The 19,076-nt window shown below is 49.7% G+C and overlaps 1 protein-coding gene across 1 annotated transcript in view; it reads left to right on the top strand.

Moving 5' to 3' along the window:
* Positions 1 to 16,908, top strand: part of ECHDC3 (enoyl-CoA hydratase domain containing 3) — a 69,945-nt gene extending 53,037 nt beyond the window's left edge. Inside the window, exons 3-6 of the mRNA XM_044915241.1 lie at positions 1,530 to 1,651; positions 3,309 to 3,406; positions 8,625 to 8,825; positions 15,920 to 16,908. Coding sequence (XP_044771176.1) covers positions 1,530 to 1,651; positions 3,309 to 3,406; positions 8,625 to 8,825; positions 15,920 to 16,231 — 733 coding nt within the window. The 3' untranslated portion in view covers positions 16,232 to 16,908. The remainder of the gene's footprint in view (positions 1 to 1,529; positions 1,652 to 3,308; positions 3,407 to 8,624; positions 8,826 to 15,919) is intronic.
* Positions 16,909 to 19,076: the final 2,168 nt, after the last annotated feature.

Raw genomic sequence — 19,076 nt, 5'->3', positions numbered from 1 at the left:
AAAACAGGAGACAGAAGGAGAGCATGATCCAAATGGCCATTGGATTTGGTTCTGGCAATGAGGAGATTCTCGGCGAGGGCAGACTGAGTGGAGTGGCAGGAAGAGAAGCCTGGCTGTGCTGGGTTGAGAAGTGAACTCAGCAATTCAGAGCACTTGGACAGGGTGTGGAATGCAGCAGCCAAAGGGTTAATGGGCCACATACAAACAGACGCCAACGTGCAGCAAGGCCATCCGGGCGCCGGCGTCTTTCTACACGATTTTGCCCAAGGCCTTAGAATTTAATTTAAGCATATGTCACTGACGGGATGGCAGCTCCTAGGTTTGCTACAGAAAAGCACACTCATTATCTTACTGGAAGGTTCCGTCGGCACTTCTCTTACCGCACCCCAAAATGCGGATTTCATTGCCTATCGGCCTATCAGCTGCAAGTCATTCTTGGCACTCAGGAGGAAAGGTGTTGACGAGAAACAAAACGATGACTGTCACAGTCATCTGAAGATGGCAGCAAAGCCGGAACGGTGTTCCAAAGAAAATGGGTATTCGTGGAGCACTGAAATAAAGTCAGTCACCGAAGTGGTTTTCCCGAAGCCAGTGGCCCAGAGGGCTATTTAAGGAGGAGCCAGGCTGACACACAGCAGGAGGAATAGCAGAGCCAAAGAAAGAGAAAGGCAGAAAACATGTAGCGGGGGGCCAAGGGGAAACAGATGCAACATATAGAACAATAGCCTGGAGTCTGGCTCCCTGCCCATTCCGTTTCACGGCACAAATCAGACCCTTCTGTGTACAGGCAGACAGATGACAATACCGGTTCTTTTAATTAGCACGTGGGATACCTTAAAACAGCGAGACCTTGGCATGCCAGCTCCTTGTTGGAGGACGTGTCCAGAAGAGCCCTCTTGCTCTTCGCCCCTGTCCTTCTGTTCTTCCCACATTGGCCATCCTCAGCATGAGTTATTTGGCAGAATTTCAGGATGCCGCTATAAAAACCCAGAAAGATGCTGTCATCCATGCACATCGGCCACTGCAACTGCGCTGCCTCCTCGGTGGGGTGCATGGGGAAGACTCGGGGGGCGTCTTTTCATTCTCGGCTCCTTCCCTAACCTTACTCTCTTGAACAGCAGAGAGAACAGAGCTGAAGGTAGCCACAATGTGGCAGCTTTCTCTGGCTCCCGCTGTGGACTTATAAGCCTCAGCGCCTCTCGGAACGGGCAGTGGTGATTTTTGGAACTGCTGTAACCTGCCCTTTGGGTGGAGGTGGCAGTCCTGTTTCTGACAGCAATCGTGGAGACAAAGAGAAACAAACCCAGGGAACGAGGGAGGAAACCCAGCCCACTTTTCAGGTAGTCTCCTTGTTTTGCCTTAGCTATAATTCCAGATAGTTGGCAGACCCTCTCAGTTGCCTCTAAGCACCCATGGCTCTCTTTTCTGGTGTTTTAAAAAATAGCCCCCGGGGAGAGAAAGGAATTGCGGGGGTCCTCACTTGTTTTGATTTCGTGCACGACCCAGTAATTATAAAACGTTCTTCCCAGGATCATTGTCCTGAGTGATCCGAAGAAGAGGAATGCGCTGTCATTAGCCATGCTGAAATCTCTGCAAAGTGACATTCTTCACGAAGCGGAAAGCAAAGATCTGAAAGTCATCATCATTTCAGGTATTTATCTGATACCCATCCTCCGTGTTCTTGCAGGACCTGGAAGCGGTTTCTCAAAATTCTTTGGTCAACTGGGGCATTCCTTCGCTTACGGGAGAATTGTTTTTGAAACTCCTTTACAAGAACATTATGAAAAAACTCCTGTGTAGTTAACTGGGGAAATGATAGGAAGGATTACTGTGTGGTGAGAATATGTCTTTTCCTTTTTGTCAGATGTGTCAGATACGAAACATTGCCACCCTTGGCCATGCTGGTCTTCCCATCAAAATCAGAGAACTGATTTCTTCGTGGATCTGATAAGATGGGTTTATAATCACTAATGCTTTTGGTAGACTACCTAGCTGGCTAGGACAGGCTGCTGGGCAATTGACTGGTTTGTCTTTTCTGCTCTTAACTAAGCTTTCCACCGAGATCTGTGGTCTTCTTCAATGGTGCCAGAAAGCATGCTAGATTTTGCTCATTTCTTCCCGTGCTCTTTTTCCAGTAAGACTTTTTACCAAATCATCTGGTGCTGATGACAGGGGTATAAATAATAGCAGTGCCAACATTTTAAAGCAACTGCAGAAAAATAAAACAGATGCTGCCCTATAATGCACTATTTTTTAAAAATTAAGAATCGGTGTTTCTGGAGGCAGGTACTCAGAATGTTACCTTTTTGTCTGTGGTTGGATATGAATTTTCAACTTTTAAAAAAATTTTTTAAATTTATTTTTGTGTGTGTGAGAGAGAGAGCATGCGCGAGTGCGGGGGCTGGGGAGAGAGGGGCAGACAGAATCTCAAGCAGACTCCACGCCCATCATGGAGCCTGACACAGGGCTTGATCTCATGACCCTGAGTTCATGACCTGAGCTGAAATCAAGAGTCAGACGCTTAACCAACTGAGCCACCCAGGCGCCCCCAAATTTTCAACTTTTTACATGGCGAAGGGAAAAGAGATAGAGCAAAAACTGTCCAGCCACCGCGGGGGTGTAACCCAGATGCAGTGAGGCAGCCAACTCTGAACGGTACAGTTTTCTCACCTGTGTGCAGGGAACAGTATTGTCTGTCCCAGCAGCCACAGGGAAAGGGAAATAGGAGAAAGTGTTACCAGTTGATCGATGGAATTACATTGCATCATCGTTGCTAACGGCAACAGTAACAGTAAAACCACATCCTCAGATCCCTCGTAAAAATAAAGGGGCTCTCTTCACACTCCGACCTTCCTGATTCCAACCTGTGTGGGTGGCCGTTATCTGTGGTCCAGAGGACAGGGACACTGCGGGAGGCAGGGTGGGCTTGATGGGCCCAAATGAGTCAATACACTCAGGCCAGACCAAGTCCAGAAACAAAAGTGTGAAACTGGAGGGATAATTCTGGAGAGAGTACATTCGCCGTGGTTACTGAGCTTTCTCCTTGTTGGCATAACATGTTTTCGCTGGTTCCACCGCAGACCTTTGAGAACCGATGCCTCACCTTACGTTGTCACCACAAAATACTGGCTGTCACTTTTCAAGCGAAATGGAATTATTCTTATCAAAATCGAGCCATTAACTTTCTCTAAGTGTCCATGGCCTCAACGCGATTGCTAGTTATCCTGTAGGTAAGTAAGTGAACATTTAAGCTTGGCTGTTCACATCTCTTTCTATTCTTTTCTTTTCTCCACTGGAAACATTTGCAGCTGAGGGGCCTGTATTTTCTTCTGGGCATGATTTAAAGGAACTGACAGATGAGCGAAGCCCAGATTATCATGCCGAAGTATTTCAGACCTGTTCTGAGGTAAGCCAGGATGAGGGTCGACATGGAACACCCGAAAATGATAGTTACATGAAATACTGAATTAGGCTTCCACTTTACAGATAAGGCTTTATCTATGAGACCTAGTCACTGCAGACTGGTCACTGGTGCATCCTTCACCCAGGCCACTATTTGGTTTCGATTTTTAAGAAGTGACCATGGTTTGTGATTGATCCTGTTACAAGCCAAAGAAAGTAAACTATAGGCTAGTGCTGATAGTTGCTGCCTCCAGGATCATGGGGGTGTGTCTTGGTAGATGTGTCTTAAGGAAGAGGTGAAGGGTGGGGGTGTACATCTTTAGAGGGGAAGAACCTAAGATTAGTATAATTTTTTTTTTTAATTTTAAACTAAAACATCTCTGTTAATGGGAGAGAGAATATTTGTGAATGGAATAATAATGATTTTAAAGATTGTTTCCTTTTTTTTTTTTTTAAGATTTTATTTATTTGACAGAGAGAAAGAGAGAGACAGTGAGAGAGGGAACACAAGCAGGGGGAGTGGGAGAGGGAGAAGCAGGCTCCCCACCAAGCAGGGAGCCCGATGCGGGGCTCTATCCCAGGACCCTGGTGTTGTGACCTGAGCTGAAGGCAGACGCTTAACGACTGAGCCACCCAGGCGCCCCTTAAAGATTATTTTCAAACCCTTCTTCCAACCAACCTTTGTAATCACCACCTCCAAGTGGGAAAATTAACCTCTTCACGTTTACTTCTCCTGTCTATCTCTTTAACCATACGAAGGAGAGAAATTGCCCGCAGAGAGGAAGAGGAACAAAAGGTTTGAGATGATTATAAATATATTAAGTCAACCCCTGGATAATAAAAACCTGAATGTAGAATACAACTTTAGGTAATGCATTGCTCATTTCAGAACTACTCATTGAGCACTACTGTATGCATAATACTTGCAAGGCTCTGAAGGAAAAAGAAGGAAAAAACAAGGTTCCTGCCAAACTGAAACTGGATATGTAGGTGAGAAGCAAGACATAAAACAGTTTCAGGAGCGCCTGGGTGGCGCAGTCCATTTAGCAACTGACTCTTGGTCTCGGCTCAGGTCATGATCTCAGGGTCATGAGATCAAGCCCCGTGTTGGGCTCCATGCCGAGCATGGAGCCTGCTTGAGATATTTTCTCTCCCCCTCCCTCTCCCATTCGTGCTCTATTTATTTTATAAATAAATACTTAAAAACTCTCTCTCTCTCTCAAATTAATAAATCTTAAAAAAAAAAAAGACCTAAAACAGTTTCATAACCTGATCCGAAGATTACTTCACCTAATTTTTCCTTCGTTCATTGACTTGCTCATTTATTTGGTCGTTAATGACTCAACAAATATTTCATGATAACTTCTAGATAGACGAGACAGAGGTGAGCAGCAGGGAGGCTGACAGGAAGGTGATTAAGATGCCGTCTCGACCACCATTTTTTTTCCTCGCCCTTCCAAAATGCAGCAAGGAGAGCCAGTTAGAGTGTTCTCATTTCATGGCAGGACCAGCCAGAAAAGCAACTGGCTTGACGCTTCAGGGAAAGGCAGAAGCAACCTGGAGCTAAGGCTTCGGTCTTTTGTTTCACGTTAATGGTGTTTATGTAACATTCTGCTCTTGGGTTTGCCAAGGCACGGCACTCTAGAAGTTATTTCTCTGCTAATATCCAGTGTGTTTGGCTAAAACAGAAAAGCATCAGAGAGAACCACTAGAGCCCTCCCATCCTCCCTAAAGGGCCTGCTTTTACCACTCTGCTGTGTCTTCAGGACCTGAGGTCTAAACGGGTCAGCAAGAGGGCCACGGGGGAGCCCGGAGCTGCTTCAGAGGAGAAAGGCCGGGTTTCGTGGAAGCTGGCAACCCCCAGTGAGCCTTTTTGAGGCTCACTGAAAAAGACACAGTGCAGGAACAGGACCTTGTCCTAACACAGGGAGATAGGAGTGAAAGTGCATTGATTTCTTGAATACTTTTTCTAAGAAAATCACATTGTCCTAGATAAATATGGGCATCATGAACTTGTGCAAGATTTCAATTTCAAAATGTAATCAACAGACAGATTGGGACAGAACAAGCTAGATATTTCACTGTTCCGTTCATGCATGAGAAAATTTGGATTTAGAGAGGATGACGGAGCTTCCTGGCTTGGCTCAGCATCTAAACTGTAGCAGATTCCTTGCAGACCACAAGTGCCTCCTGATCATTAATTATTTACAAAGCACGAATAGGGTAAATTGAGAAGGAGAAGAAACACGTGGCTGTGGGAGAGCAAAAGTAACCTTCTGTGGAGCTGATGTGACAGATTTCCCTGGAGACCTACCCCTCGTGTCTCTTCTTTTGTCCTGTTGAAGTTCGAGGGTGGAATCCCTCATCCAGGAAGAGATTCTTCTCTTTCCCCTCACCCCCACCAGTGAAATGGCAACAGCGCAAGGCCTCTGACAGAGCCCTCAGTAATGCTAATGAGTGAGGCTAAGCTATACTTAGGTTTATGTCACATTTTGGAGCAGGCAGAAACCAGGAAAAATATTGAGTTCAGGAAGGTAAACTAGGAGGGATAATCATTTATTGACTACCAAGGGATTGATTGCCCCAGCTGATTTATTATCTAGCTTGTCTTTGTCTTTCCTGAATTGCTCTCTAACTTTATTTAAAATACACTCTGGGGGGCACCTGGGTGGCTCAGTCGGTTGGGTGTCTGACTCTTGATTTCTGCTGGGGTCGTGATCCTAGTAGGGCTCCTCGCTCAGTGCTGGAGATTCTCTCTCTCTTCTGCCCCTCTCCCCCCCCATGCGTGTGCACATGCGTGCGTGCTCTCGCTCGCTCTCAAATAAATAAATCTTTAAAAAATAAAAAAAATTTTAAAATAAAATATTTTGGGGGGGGTGCCTGGCTGGCTCAGTCAGTAGAGCATGTGACTCTTGATCTCAGGGTCATGGGTTCAAGCCCCATATTGGGTGTGGAGCCTACTTAAAAAAAAAAGTTACTTAAAATATGTTTTAATTATACAAATAATTAACATTGTGGAAAATTTTGAAAATCCAGAAAAATAGAAGGAAGGAAAATAAACTGCTGATACTGGACCATGATCATACCACCCAGATAGAATGCTAGTATTTAATATATTTCTTTCAAACCTTTTCTCATGTGAAGCTATTTGTCTGAATAATCATACATAAGAGCAATTATACTGTATAATTGTATAATGTGATTATAACATTGAATGCTTACCATGTGCCACATAAGGTTTTGAATACTTTAAACATATATATAATTCTCATGTTCTAGAAGGTTTGTACTATTCTTATGCCCATTATTATACCCGGGTGTGAAGACCAAGCGATAGCCAGTGGGTAAGTGGCAGACTGGGCATCAAACCCCAGGAGCCTGGCTCCAGCCTACTATGCAAGACCCAGACCACCACCATGCTGCTGTGTCTGCTGGAAAATCTCATAATGAGAACACAGCATTCCATTAAAGGGACAATTAGTTTACATAGCCATTTTTCTTATTTATTTATTTATTTTTAATTATTTATTTGAAAGAGAGAGAGAGCCCTAGCAGGAGGCAGAGGGAAAAGCAGACTCCCTGCTGAGCAGGGAGCCCAACTCGGGGCTCGATCCCAGGACCCTGGAATCATGACCTGAGCCAAAGGCAGATGCTTAACCAACTGAGCCACCCAGGTGCCCCTTCTAATTTATTTTTATATATTTATGTTACTTATTAATTTTTCACTAATACAAAATAATTTTTTGAACATCTTTGCCCAGACAGCTTTTTACCTATTTTAGGATTTTTCCTTAGAAGTGTTCCCTAGATGAAAGGTAGGAATATTTTTAATATTGTTGGAATCTACTCTAAGTATTTTCCCACCAGGTTATATAGAATCCTAGTGCTTCCTAGAGGGCACACAGGAGACACAGACCGTTCAACGCTAATCACGGCCAAGTGACTGTTCATAAGTAACCAGTTCATTAGGTGACAGACGACACTCAGCAAAAAAAAAAAATCTTTCTTTGCAGCAAGACATTAGAAGTTCTTAAGCGTTCTTCTCCTTGCTATTGCAGTTCACTGAGAATGAGCTCTATCACTGACCATCCTCATCCTCACCTAGGGTTCTCAAACCCCCTAAATCCATGAACAGTTTGGGGTACGGATATATATGTGTGCCTTCTTCCGAGGAGAGGGTCATTAGCATTTGTCAGATTCTCAAAAGGTGACCCCCTAAAAAAAGTCCAAACCACTACTATAGAATATGATATCATATCCCTAAATATATAAGGATTATTTTATAATAAAGCTGACAAATATAACACGTTTGTGAATGCAAAAGGCTGAGTTCCTTGGGCAAAATCTTCAAATCAATGAAAGGTCATTTTTTTGGAGATGCCACTGTGGGAAACAAGCCCAGATGTAGTGGCTCCTTCCCAGCTGCCCTCCTTCCATGCCAGGGTTCAAGGTGCAACTATTTATACATCCAAGTTACCATAGCAACGCAATCTGTTTAGAGTGGCATGAAAAAAAATGGAGAAATAAACCAAGTTATTTGGTAAGCTGCAAAAATAAGTTAAAAGCTCTGGTGATTTATGCGGTGGGGAGAGGGGAAGCGTCACATGAGCAAGTTTTCTGGCTCCTCTGTGCAGGGGCCCTGTTTGGGGAGTTTTGTTTATTTTGATGACAGCAGGGCGTCCCCGCACCATTGTAATAGAATTGAGAGAATGTTCCCTGCGGTAATTTGAGAAGTAATTACTACGGAAATTGCCTTCCAGTTCCTTTTCCACCTTAATTTTTCAAGAAAGTATCAAATACCAGTTTCGGACTTGCCACCGCGTTCCCCAGAGATCAAAATCAGCTCTGTGCTTCAGGGGGGCTGCTGGGGACCAGTCAGAGGGGACCGTGACCTCACAGTGACGTCCTGCCGGACATGGGAAGACCAGGGCTGTGCCGTCAGCCCCTGCATCCCGCCGCCTGGGCGAGTGCCTTCCCCTCTGAGCCTTCACAGCCTGGTTGTCATGGAGGGTCCGCTCCTCCCCTGGGTCTCAGGAAGACCACACGGTCGGTATTGAGTGCTCGCTTGGTTCTCTTCATGCCTCCTTTCCCCCTTCCCCCCGAGACTCTGAGCTAATGCATACGGAAAATGCTCTGCAAAGGGTGACGTCACATACACTGATACATGTGAACGTTGCGTTTCGCTCCCGGGCGGAAATGAAGTGGTGTGTTTGCTCCTCCAGGTCATGATGCTGATCCAGAACCACCCAGTCCCCGTCATCGCCATGGTGAACGGCTTGGCCACCGCGGCCGGCTGCCAGCTGGTCGCCAGCTGCGACATCGCCGTGGCCAGCGACACGTCCTCTTTCGCCACTCCGGGGGTGAACCTCGGGCTCTTCTGCTCCACGCCGGGGGTGGCCTTGGGGAGAGCGGTGCCAAGAAAGGTAACTGAACTCGCTGGGCCCTGCAGACATGATCCTTCAGGGCACGGGGTGGTCGGTTCCAGCACTCGCCCGGAGTATGGTTGGCGCGGTGTGCCGCGGCATCCCTTCTCGTGCACAGCCAGCTGCCTGCCCCTCGGGGCAGCTCCTTAGGTTCCTTACTCGATTTTTTGGTTTGCATAAAGGCACACGTTCTTGTCATCTTACTGGCCCCGCCTTTGAAGCCCAGTTTTGTTGGGCCACCTGGGGAGGTAGGTCAGTATCTGGAGCTAGGACGCTAGTGTCACTGGCTTATTGTTTGCCCGCAACCTGTCTTGTTCCAGAAGGGACTGAAAAGAGCTGATTCCCTGAGTGTGTCAGGTTCACAGTGGTGACGTGTCAGGAGCAAGAACAGTCCGTGCTTGGTAGATTGGCTCTGCCCCAGAAGGAGCCACATTACAAAAGGTGTTTTGTCGTTGGCTGACCAAAGGGAAGTCCATTTTCTTCACAAAACTCTCTTCCTTCTTATCACATCATAAAATAATATTTACTAAGCATCTCTTACGTGTAAACCAGGGGTTTCCTCGCTCCAGGAAAAAATACATCCTCATTCTCAACCGGAAATGTGTTTTCAAAAAGGGAAAGTTTGGCAAAGTCATGTAACGTTGGGGAACCTAAACTGCTTTCTAGAATATATTATCCGTTTTACCATCAACTACAAAAACTAGCAGTTGCCCATATGCCTGAGGCACCAAAGAGATAAGACCCAAGGGAAATCAAGCTGTAGGACCAAGAAGTTTCGGGATGCATTCCTTTCTTGTATGGTGCCTCCTCACTAGTCTTCACAGAACCGTGTATTCGTGACAAAGGTCAGAAGACAGATCCTGCGAGCACACACACGCAGGAACGCCGGCTGAAAGTGGGCAAAGTGTGAGCTGTCAAACAGAACAGCTTGCTAAAAGGTTTGCACACTAAGGGGGTTTCATCCTGTCAGGAGACACGTTCACCTTAAATGCATATATGGTAATTCAGTAAATACTTCTTAAGTCCCTACTTTGTGCCAAGTATATTAAATTGAAGTACATCTCAAATATATTGTCAGAGCTCGTTAACAAACTAACTTACAATTGTGCAAATCAAGTTGCAAATCAAATCTTGCATAGTCAAAGGCAGTTGGATTGGTTACCCCATCTGCCGCTGTTCATCTTGAATACCTGATGTTCTGGAAGGGTCCACAGTAGGGCATTTAAACCTTTGTAACAGCCCTGCTGTCAGGATAAGAATCCATTTCTTTCTTAACACAAACTTTTCAAATCGAGGCTTATAATGGAGTCCTTGAAATGTAAACATTGTTATCACATTTTGTCAAGTTTTAAATTAGTTTTTGAGAAGAGAAAAAAACAAATGTGACACATACAGGCCTTAAGTTTTCAGGAAGCCCAGCGCTCAGAACCACCTTGCATAACTGCCCAGCATGACAGATGAAGGGGCAGGACGTGGCAAGACCCAAAGCGGCTTCTACCTCGCTCGGGCAGTTTTGGCAAGGGCCAGGCCTGCCGAGAAGATGAGGGCAGAGTTTCCGGTATTGTCCCACTCAGCTCCCTGATCTGCACTCTTTGTGATCTGATCCCCTGGGTTTCTTCCCAGCTAGCAGTCTGAAAGTGGTTCAGAGTTGCCCTCTGGGTTCATGACTACCCAGAGGCGTGAAGCGGATACACAGTTTGGGGTCAGCACTCATGATCTGAAATCACAATACCAATAAAGGGAATTCAGTGGGACGAAAAGTCTGTCAGAACGTAGGGCCTTTGCCGGGTTGCTGGATCTGCAGGTCTCACCTGTGCAACCCCCTGGAGGAGGCAAGTAGGGATTCATAAAAATCTAAACCTAACCAGAAACACCCCTCCCTGCGGTCATTGCTTGGTTGCGCCCCTATGAGCACATCCATGCACAGGCCCGTGGGCTTCGGTGGGTGGTGGGCCCCTGTCCCCTCGGCGCATAGCCACAGGGAAGCAAGCAGGTGCTTTTGCGGCTCACCTGGCCTGGGAGCTCCGCCCTTTCCGCCGCGGCTGGAGCCACAGGTGTGGGCCACCGGCGCCCTCTGCTGGTCACCATGGGAACCGGCTCAGCAGGGCCGCCGTCCGTGCACCGGGAGCAGCCCTTGCGTTCAAGCCAGACTGAGCCTGCGCATGAATAATTTTCCACATTTGTAAAGCGTTTCTCTCCTCTGGCGTGAGTTAAATAATGCATCTTCACTGCGCCCTATAAACAGCCTGCCTGGTGCGGTGCTGTCCTCCCCAGCCGGGGCGGGCCTCTCCCAGCAACGTGGCGCCAGTGCCTCAGGCAGTTGGTACGGGAGAGCGGAGAGCGTGTGAAAGAGCCAAAGCCCCGCCTCCCCGGCCCCTCATTTCTCTGTAGTGGGAACGCTGGCTTCCTCCTCTCTGCCCGTGGTAACGCTGTGTATCTGTGGACTCCGATTTCCTCAGAGCCTAGATAGAACAGAGTACAACTTCCAAGCTGGAAAGAGTGTTAGTGTTAGAAAGTCTTGCTCCTCGCATAGCATAGAAAGCCTGCTATGGAGACCGCCAGAGCGCCTGAAAAATGCAGCGTCACAGCCCCCCCCAGACCGGCCACGTCAGAATCTGCACTTTAACAGAGATTTGCAATGGCCTCGGCGCCGTCGTCGAGAACACGTAGTTCAACCCCCCAATTTACAAGCGGGCCTGGGGGCGATTCAGGGCCTTACCTAATGTCTCCCAGCAAGTAATCTGGCCCCGCGGCCCTCCCGTCGGCTTCCTTCCTCCCTGAGCCCTAACTGTATGGCCAGCCAGTTCTTACCATAGATGTGACTCGAGGGGCCCCAAAGACCCCTCTGCTTTAAAGACTCACCCCCTTTCAGGGCTGTGATGCCTAAAAGCCAATCAGAGATTCATACAAATGTACAGTTGGAATAGGCATGTTGATAATCATCAGGGCATTTATTAGATGCCGACTGAGTGCCCAGCAGGGTAGCGTCAGCTTTGCACTTACTGTCTCTCATCTCCACAATCCCGCAGGAGGATGGAAGGCTTATTCCCATTTTCAAATGAGGAAACAGACTCAGAGGGCTTAAGTTGCATCCGTAAGGTCTTGTGGTTAGTAAGTGGCCCATCTGGGATTGGAACTCGGGGGACCAACTCTAGGCCCAAATCCTGCTGCTTCCGGGGTTTGCCTTGGCCTCAAGTGCCCCAGAAAGAGGAAGCATTAAAACCCCAGCTTGGTAGGGGGACCCAAGAAGTGCCGTCATAAAAGGCAGCTTGAAGTGATGAAGGAGAAGGATGAGAGAAGGTGCCTTCTCTCTCATCTGAAGTTCCGGGGGACACTTGACATAGAAGCTTCAATCATAAGCAAAGATTGTGCTGATTAGCTAGAAAATAAGCAGGCTTTCTTTTCCTTAGAGAATACCACGCTGTTATCCAGCCCGCCTGGGTAAAATCCCCAAAGTCATTATGTGCTAACACTAGGACCCCAGGAGGCAGGTAAGGAAACCGAGGCCCAAAGAAGGGGCTGAGCCAGGCGGGGCTCTTGACCTTACTCCCATCAGGCATGGCGTGAATCCCCCGAAGACCTTCCCGGTCTTCTGGAATGAAAGAGAAGCCCGGGCAGTGGAAGCATGCGGGAGAGCGTGCCCCGCCTGGCCCGTCTCCGGGCTGCACCTCCATCAGTAAGAGCCACAGGGGCCCCTTTCTCCCCATTCCCATCGAGTCAGACGCATCTGTCATTCGTCAGCCAGCCACCTCTCCCTCGTCCTGGTTCTTCACCTGTTCTCTTCTTTGCTTTTGAAAACTGGCTTTCCTGAGACGCCTCCTGGGAGGTGACATGTTTGTGGTGCTGCCTGGATTTGAGCAGAGATTGAGAAGCGGAGCCCATGTGCCTGACTCGAAGCCCCATGACCAAGCCGAGGCCACCCAGATCTGGTTCCAAAGCCTGACGAGACCTGGTGCACTGGGCCCTCCTCATGATCACTCTCCACAGGAGTGTCTGTCACTTTCCATGAAGTGGGAAAGAGGATGGGGACATAAGTGAACCTACTACCATTGAACAATTCGGATTTTTTACTGTAAGTGAATCTGTGAATAAAGGAAGTTTGTGCCCGAAAGAAGTGATGATGGATCCAGGAGTCGAAGGGACTGGTCCAGATGATAGGGTCCCTTCACCTACCTGTAGGCAAGGCTGCATTTAGAGTATTCCAGAAGGATGAGTGTCTTGTGTCTTTGAAAATATTTCCCCGTGAGGTGATTTCTGAAATTAGCAGTTCTCATACCCACTAGATAGCAGGTAGTAGGAGAGGCTGGGATGGTGCATGCTGAGCACAGAGCCCAGAACTTGGTGGGGACCCTTCAGATAGCTGTCTGACTGATTTCTGACCGTCTGCCGCGTTCTGACCATCTGTCTGTCTCTGTCTTTCTCCGCTTGACTGACTGACTCACTGACTGAAAGGGAAAATATCTTCTGTCCAATGACAATCCCTCATGCTATACCTCAAGGTTACTTCCTTTTTGTGGATATTAGAGATCCTGAAATAACATTAGGGACCGTTTGTCTGGAAGGGAGTTTAAGAGGTCATGTATGTTCCTGTGGGCAGAGCCCCCCTGGCCTGACACACAGGGGATGCCCCTATTCATACCTCTCCAGGGGTGAGGACTCCACATTCTCCCAGACTGGTTCAGTTCAGGGACTTGGATGCTTTCTTTTCTTTCTTTCTTTTTTTTTTTAAATGAGTTTCTGGAGTTGCTTCGGAATTAAGACATTCAAAAACCCATAGTCTTCCTGTGTGTGTATTAGTCACCTTGGGCTGCCATAATACATACCAGGGACTGGGTGGCAGAAACAACAGAAATTTACTTCCTCGTAGTTCCAGAGGCTGCGAGTCTCAGCTCACCATGCCAGCAGATGTGAGGCCTGGTAAGAGCTCTCTTCCCAGCTTGGAGCTGGCCACCTTCCTACTATGTCCTACTCTGTCCTCATATGGCAGTGAGAGAGAGACACAGACGGAGACAGAGATCTCTAACTCTGCTCAGAAGGCCACCAATCCTATTGAATCAGGGCTCTACCCAATGACCTCAGTTAACCTTAATTACTACCCTAAAGGCCCCATCTCCAAAAACAGTTGCACTGGGCCTTAGGACTTCCACACATGCATTTTGGGGAGACACAATTCAGTGTGTAGCACTGCTCTTCATACTTGTAGCTCTCCTATGTCAATCTTTGTTGGGTGAATGAATGTCCAAGAGAAAGTTATGCTCTGCTTGGAGTTCCTGCTCATGGAACCTGGCCCCCAGCCTCAAACACAGACTCGTGCCAGGCCCCGTGAGCAAGCAGAACCATCACAATTCTTTCCCCCGGTTCATGTCTTGCTCAGATGGACCGTTTTCCCTAGCATTTCTGTTGCACTCGATGTGACCAGGAGGCCTGCGGTCCTTCGTTAGCTGTTCTTTACCGCATCTCTGAGAGACTCATTTGTACGCATGCGTTCCAGCTGGGGAAGGGGGAGACGAGAAGCAACGTGCTCCGGGGTCCTTTGGAGGAGCCACACTCCGCAGGCGGGACAAGGCCCCCGCCCGCACTCTGGCCTGTGCCTGGGCCTGCAGAAGCTTGGACCCCAAAGGACTCACCCTGAAAACTTGGAGCACTTGGACCCTGGGTGGCTGCAGTCTCTGAGCCAGACAGGTGCTCTATAGGCGGGTCATGGAAGCAGGGGAAGGAGAACGGAACCGAGGAGGCTCAGGAAGAGAAAGAGAGACATAGGAAAAACAGAGATGCTGAAGAAAGCTGAGGCCAAGCCCCCAAAGAACGGAAGCCTCCCCTCTGCTGTACCACCTGCTTTCATCCATCCATCCCACAAATCACTCATCGATAAATAACTAGTAAGCTGCCTACTGTGTGCAAGGTGCCCTTCTGCTGCTGGCGGCCCAGAAATCAACAGAACAGTTTGGGAAAAAAAAAAAAAATCCCTGACCTGGTGGTGTTTACGTGCTAGCAAAGGAGATAATACGATACACAAAATCAGCACGTCATTATAGAGTGTGTTAAATGACAGAAGCGCAAAGGATGCAGATACAGCCGGGAAGGGGCAGAGCGCCGGGGTGTGATCTGCAGATTGACTAGCGTGGTCAGGGAGGACCGTGTGGACAGGAGGACGCCGAAGCCAAGACCTGACGGGGACGAGGGCACCAGTCGTGAGGACGCCTGAGGATGGAGCATCGCAGGCCGAGGGAACACCAAGTACAAGCACCCCGAGGTGACAGCATGCCCGGTGCGCTCAGCTCAAGGAACAGCGGGGCGGCAGAGCAGGGGTGGGGTGGGGGGGCAGAAAGGCGCCTCCCCACCTGTGTGCTCCGTGTGCAGCAGGAAGCCCTCTTTGAAATCGTGGCTTTGAATCTCAAGAGGCCAGGCTTTGTAGAATTAGGGAAGCGAGGCGCAGGACGCGGCAGACTATGGAACGGAGCCAACCACGGAGAGCAGGGAGCCAGTACCCCTCTTCTGCAGGCCTGAGAAGTGTCGGGGGAGAGGGGTCCACGGACGGAGGCGGCCCCTTGTGTAAGTTACATCGTGCCCTGATCCTGCGACTGGTCCCTGGAGGGCATTTCCTTTCAATCCCTCCTCCTCGGGTTTGGCGGGGGGTGGGGGGCGGGGACTGCTCTTTCAACCAGACTGCGGTGGTGGCATCTCTGAGCACTTTCCGGAAAGCGGCCGCTGCGTTGGTCTGGGGCAGGCGCGGGGCTTCGGCGTCGGTTCCCTCCCATCAGATGTGGCCACGCCCCGTGCCCGGCCCTCCTAAGAGGCAGAGGGGAGCTCCTGGCCTTGGGGGCTGGGGTGCCGGGAGATCAGCCCTGGGGAAGGAGCAAGGGACCCTTCCCCGGGCATTTGCATGCTCCTTGCTCTCGGAGAGCTCCAACCCTGTGCCTGGCAGGAGTCTGGGTGTCGCAGACGTCGGGCCTGACGGACGACATGTTATTTGAGGAAGCAGGTGACCGGGCTGAGATTGTCGGGAAGTCAGCGGACTGGAGGGGAGAGGGTGGGGCTTGGCTAGCAGGGGGTCATGGGGAGCGGGCCTTGGTGACCCAGGTTTCCTCCCGCAGGTTGCCTTACAAATGCTTTTCACCGGGGAGCCCATTTCCGCCCAGGAGGCCTTGCGGCACGGGCTGCTCAGCAAAGTCGTGCCAGCGGAGCGACTGGAGGAGGAGACCATGAGGATCGCAGGCAAGATTGCCTCCTTGAGCCGTCCCGTGGTGGCTCTGGGCAAGGCCACCTTCTACAGGCAGCTGCCCCAGGACCTTCGAACGGCCTACCACCTCACCTCCCAGACCATGGTGGACAATGTGGCCCTGAAGGACGGGCAGGAGGGAATCAAGGCCTTCATCCAGAAGCGAAAACCCATCTGGTCGCAGTGAGTGGTCTCACCAGAGACGTGCAGGAAGAGGGGGCCCCCACCCCCCTTCTGACGCCCCAACACCACTGCTGCCTCGTGACTCTGCAAAGGCAGCCTTCTGTGTGACAGTAGCCATGGCTTCAGTGTGCGTGGTCTGTAGGAAAGGCCATGATCCCCTGGGGAAGGCAGGTGGGGAGTCCAAGTGGAAGGCCCGCCAGCCTGTGCCGCTGGCTGGGGAGCGCGGGGGCGGGGGGAGCCTGGTCCTTGAGATGCTCCTTCCAGGACCATAAGTGGGGGACCGCCTGACATGGGAGAAGGTGAGGATACAGGAGGATGCCAACCAAGCTCTGCCTCCAGAAATGTGCCCTGAGGTGGAGGTAGTTCAGGCTGCCCACGAGCGGCCACACATTTCGAATCTCCACGAGGTGTTTCTCCACACTGAAAATCTCCTCGATTCTGCTTCTTAACAGAAATGGCTTTTGGACTAATCTTCTATGATTTAAAAAGATTAAATATTGAGAGGGACTGGTAATTTTATCTTTCCCCAGCCAGGCTGCAAGCTGTCCAAGAAAAGAAAAGAAAACCAATGACCTCTTTTCTCTGTAAGCCCGTACTCAGGGGCGCACACCAGGTGCCTGATGGTTCTGTAATGAATGTCCTGGCCATCCGAGATCCTGACACCAGGACCCTGGGCTAAACCCGAGGATGAAAACATCAGGGAGAGGTGGGAGGGACACAGGACACATGTTCTACCCACTACACACCACCTGTTCTGCTCAGCCTCAGGGGGGCGGTACAAACCAGCACCAGGCATCTGAGCTCCCCAGCTGAGTGAGCACATGCATCAGGACCTGAACCTGTTCCTCTCTGGCTCCGGATCCAGCCTGGCCCAAGACATGTCCCAAATCTCTTGTCCTCAAGCTTTCACATAGGGCTTATTATTTTCTTTTAAGTCAGTTTTTCTTCCCTTGGAGTAGAATGTGGCCATAAATGTGGTCAGTACCAAGGCTGAGATGGAGAAGCATGGGGCTCTACCCTGGGGCTCACACGCATTGCAATGGATGTCCCCAGTGTGTCCACAGGTTTCTATTGAGATTGACAATTTTTTGCTTTGCCTGAGTTTAGAAAGGTTAAAAAAAAAAAAAGTGTTTTCTTGGAAAGGAGGAACTTGTTACTAAGATGCTCCTCGTGCCCAGAGGTCATTAGGGCTGCCGTTTGCTGGACACCTGGGACGTGGCAGGTACCCTCTGTATATTCTCGCTTCATCCTCCGCAGACCCTGTGGAGCAGGTGCTAGGGTAATCTGCATCCTACAGGTGAGTCGTTGAGACCCACTCTGTGCTAGGTCCAACAGCTGCCCCTGGGTAGAGTGAGAGTTCCAAACTCTGCCTGAAAAAACCATGGGTGCACCTTCCCCTGGCCACGCGGCCTCATGGCAAGAGCCTGGGCTGGCGTGAGGCCAGCTCCGAAGACATGACTCCCCTGCTCCATGCAGCTTTCCATAACGAAGGAACGGACCCCATACTCCTTGCTGCAGAACTCTGCCAGTGCACAGGGGACATCGGATTTGATTGTCGGCAGAGCACGGACGGAGTTTTTACTACGAAGCCAATAATGAGCTGGCTGCAGATCTAGACTAGATTGGGGAGGACGAGGGGGCTAGATGGGGATGGGGGCTGTCATCATCCGCTTAGAAACAGTGCTGACCGTGGGACCCCTGCTGTACCTTCCTGCCCAGGTGGCCTTGATAGCTGGGGAGAGGATGTCACAAAGGCCCCTGGGTTTTGGAGAAAGTGACAAAGCCCTCTCACACACACATTTGGCAAAGGAAAATCAAAAGGCAACTTTCCAGTTTCTGTATGAGCATGCACTATCCCCTGAAACCATGAAGTCCTCGGGACCCTGGGCTGGCTTCCCAGCCCGTGAGCTGATGCACACTCAGGGACTAGCTGTAAATCTTGATCCTCGCCTGTGGAGCAAATAATCCAGAAGGAAAATCTGCTACCCATTCTCTGATGTCATAGGATTCATCCCCAGGCAAATATAAATTTGGGGTTAATTTGTATCCATGCTTCCCTTCGCTGGGACATGGAATGAAATTTTTCTGATAACCACACATGATGATTGCTTTTGGAAAGCCTGGTATATTCTCGTCTTTCCGTCTGTACCATTTACTTCTCAGGGAGCTCTGCTGAGCTCAGCCCTGCAGGCGCCAGGAAGTCAGGGAACCAGGTCCCCACGCCCTGTGAGAGAGCGTTCCCCAAGGCTGGCTTGAGCCCTGCAGAATACCAGCAAATGGAGGGGTACCAGCTCCCCGACTAACTTCACACCAGTGAATTTGGGCGTAGTTGCCATTCAGGAACCAGGGCTGATTTAAGGAGCCGAGTTCCTGAAGTGGCTCTTACTTCCCCCCTGGTGTGTAGGAGACTCAGAGAAGTGACGGCACTTGCCGCGGTCAAGCCAGGATGTGGGTTCGGATCTGCAGGGTCCTGACCACCGCGCCATGTTCCTGCCAACATGCTGAAAAGATCGCTGTTCCAACCCCACAGAGACTATGGATGTGCTCAAAGGAAACCAATCAGAAATGTCACAGCCAAGGCCACACAGTTTTGCTTACCGAAGGAGATTCGGGAAAAACAGGACTTGAGCATGGAGAACGCCGCGTTCTGGTCCCAGGTCTGCAGCACGGCCGCGAGCGGGTCATGAGCGCAGTTGTCCTGTCCATAAGCGTGACGCCATTGGACTCTCGTCCTCCTCGTTGTGACGTTCTGGGCTCTACAATACTGGGATTTGGGAACTTGCCACGGAACTTGAAACAGGTAGCTTTTGCTCAAGGAAATGCTCTTCTACAAACAGAGAAGGGCGCTT

The sequence above is a fragment of the Neomonachus schauinslandi genome, chromosome 5 (genome assembly GCF_002201575.2).
Source record: "Neomonachus schauinslandi chromosome 5, ASM220157v2, whole genome shotgun sequence".
Classification (NCBI taxonomy): domain Eukaryota; kingdom Metazoa; phylum Chordata; class Mammalia; order Carnivora; family Phocidae; genus Neomonachus; species Neomonachus schauinslandi.
The sequence above is the reverse complement of the archived record's forward strand: the minus strand, read 5'-3'. Positions and strand labels throughout refer to the sequence as shown.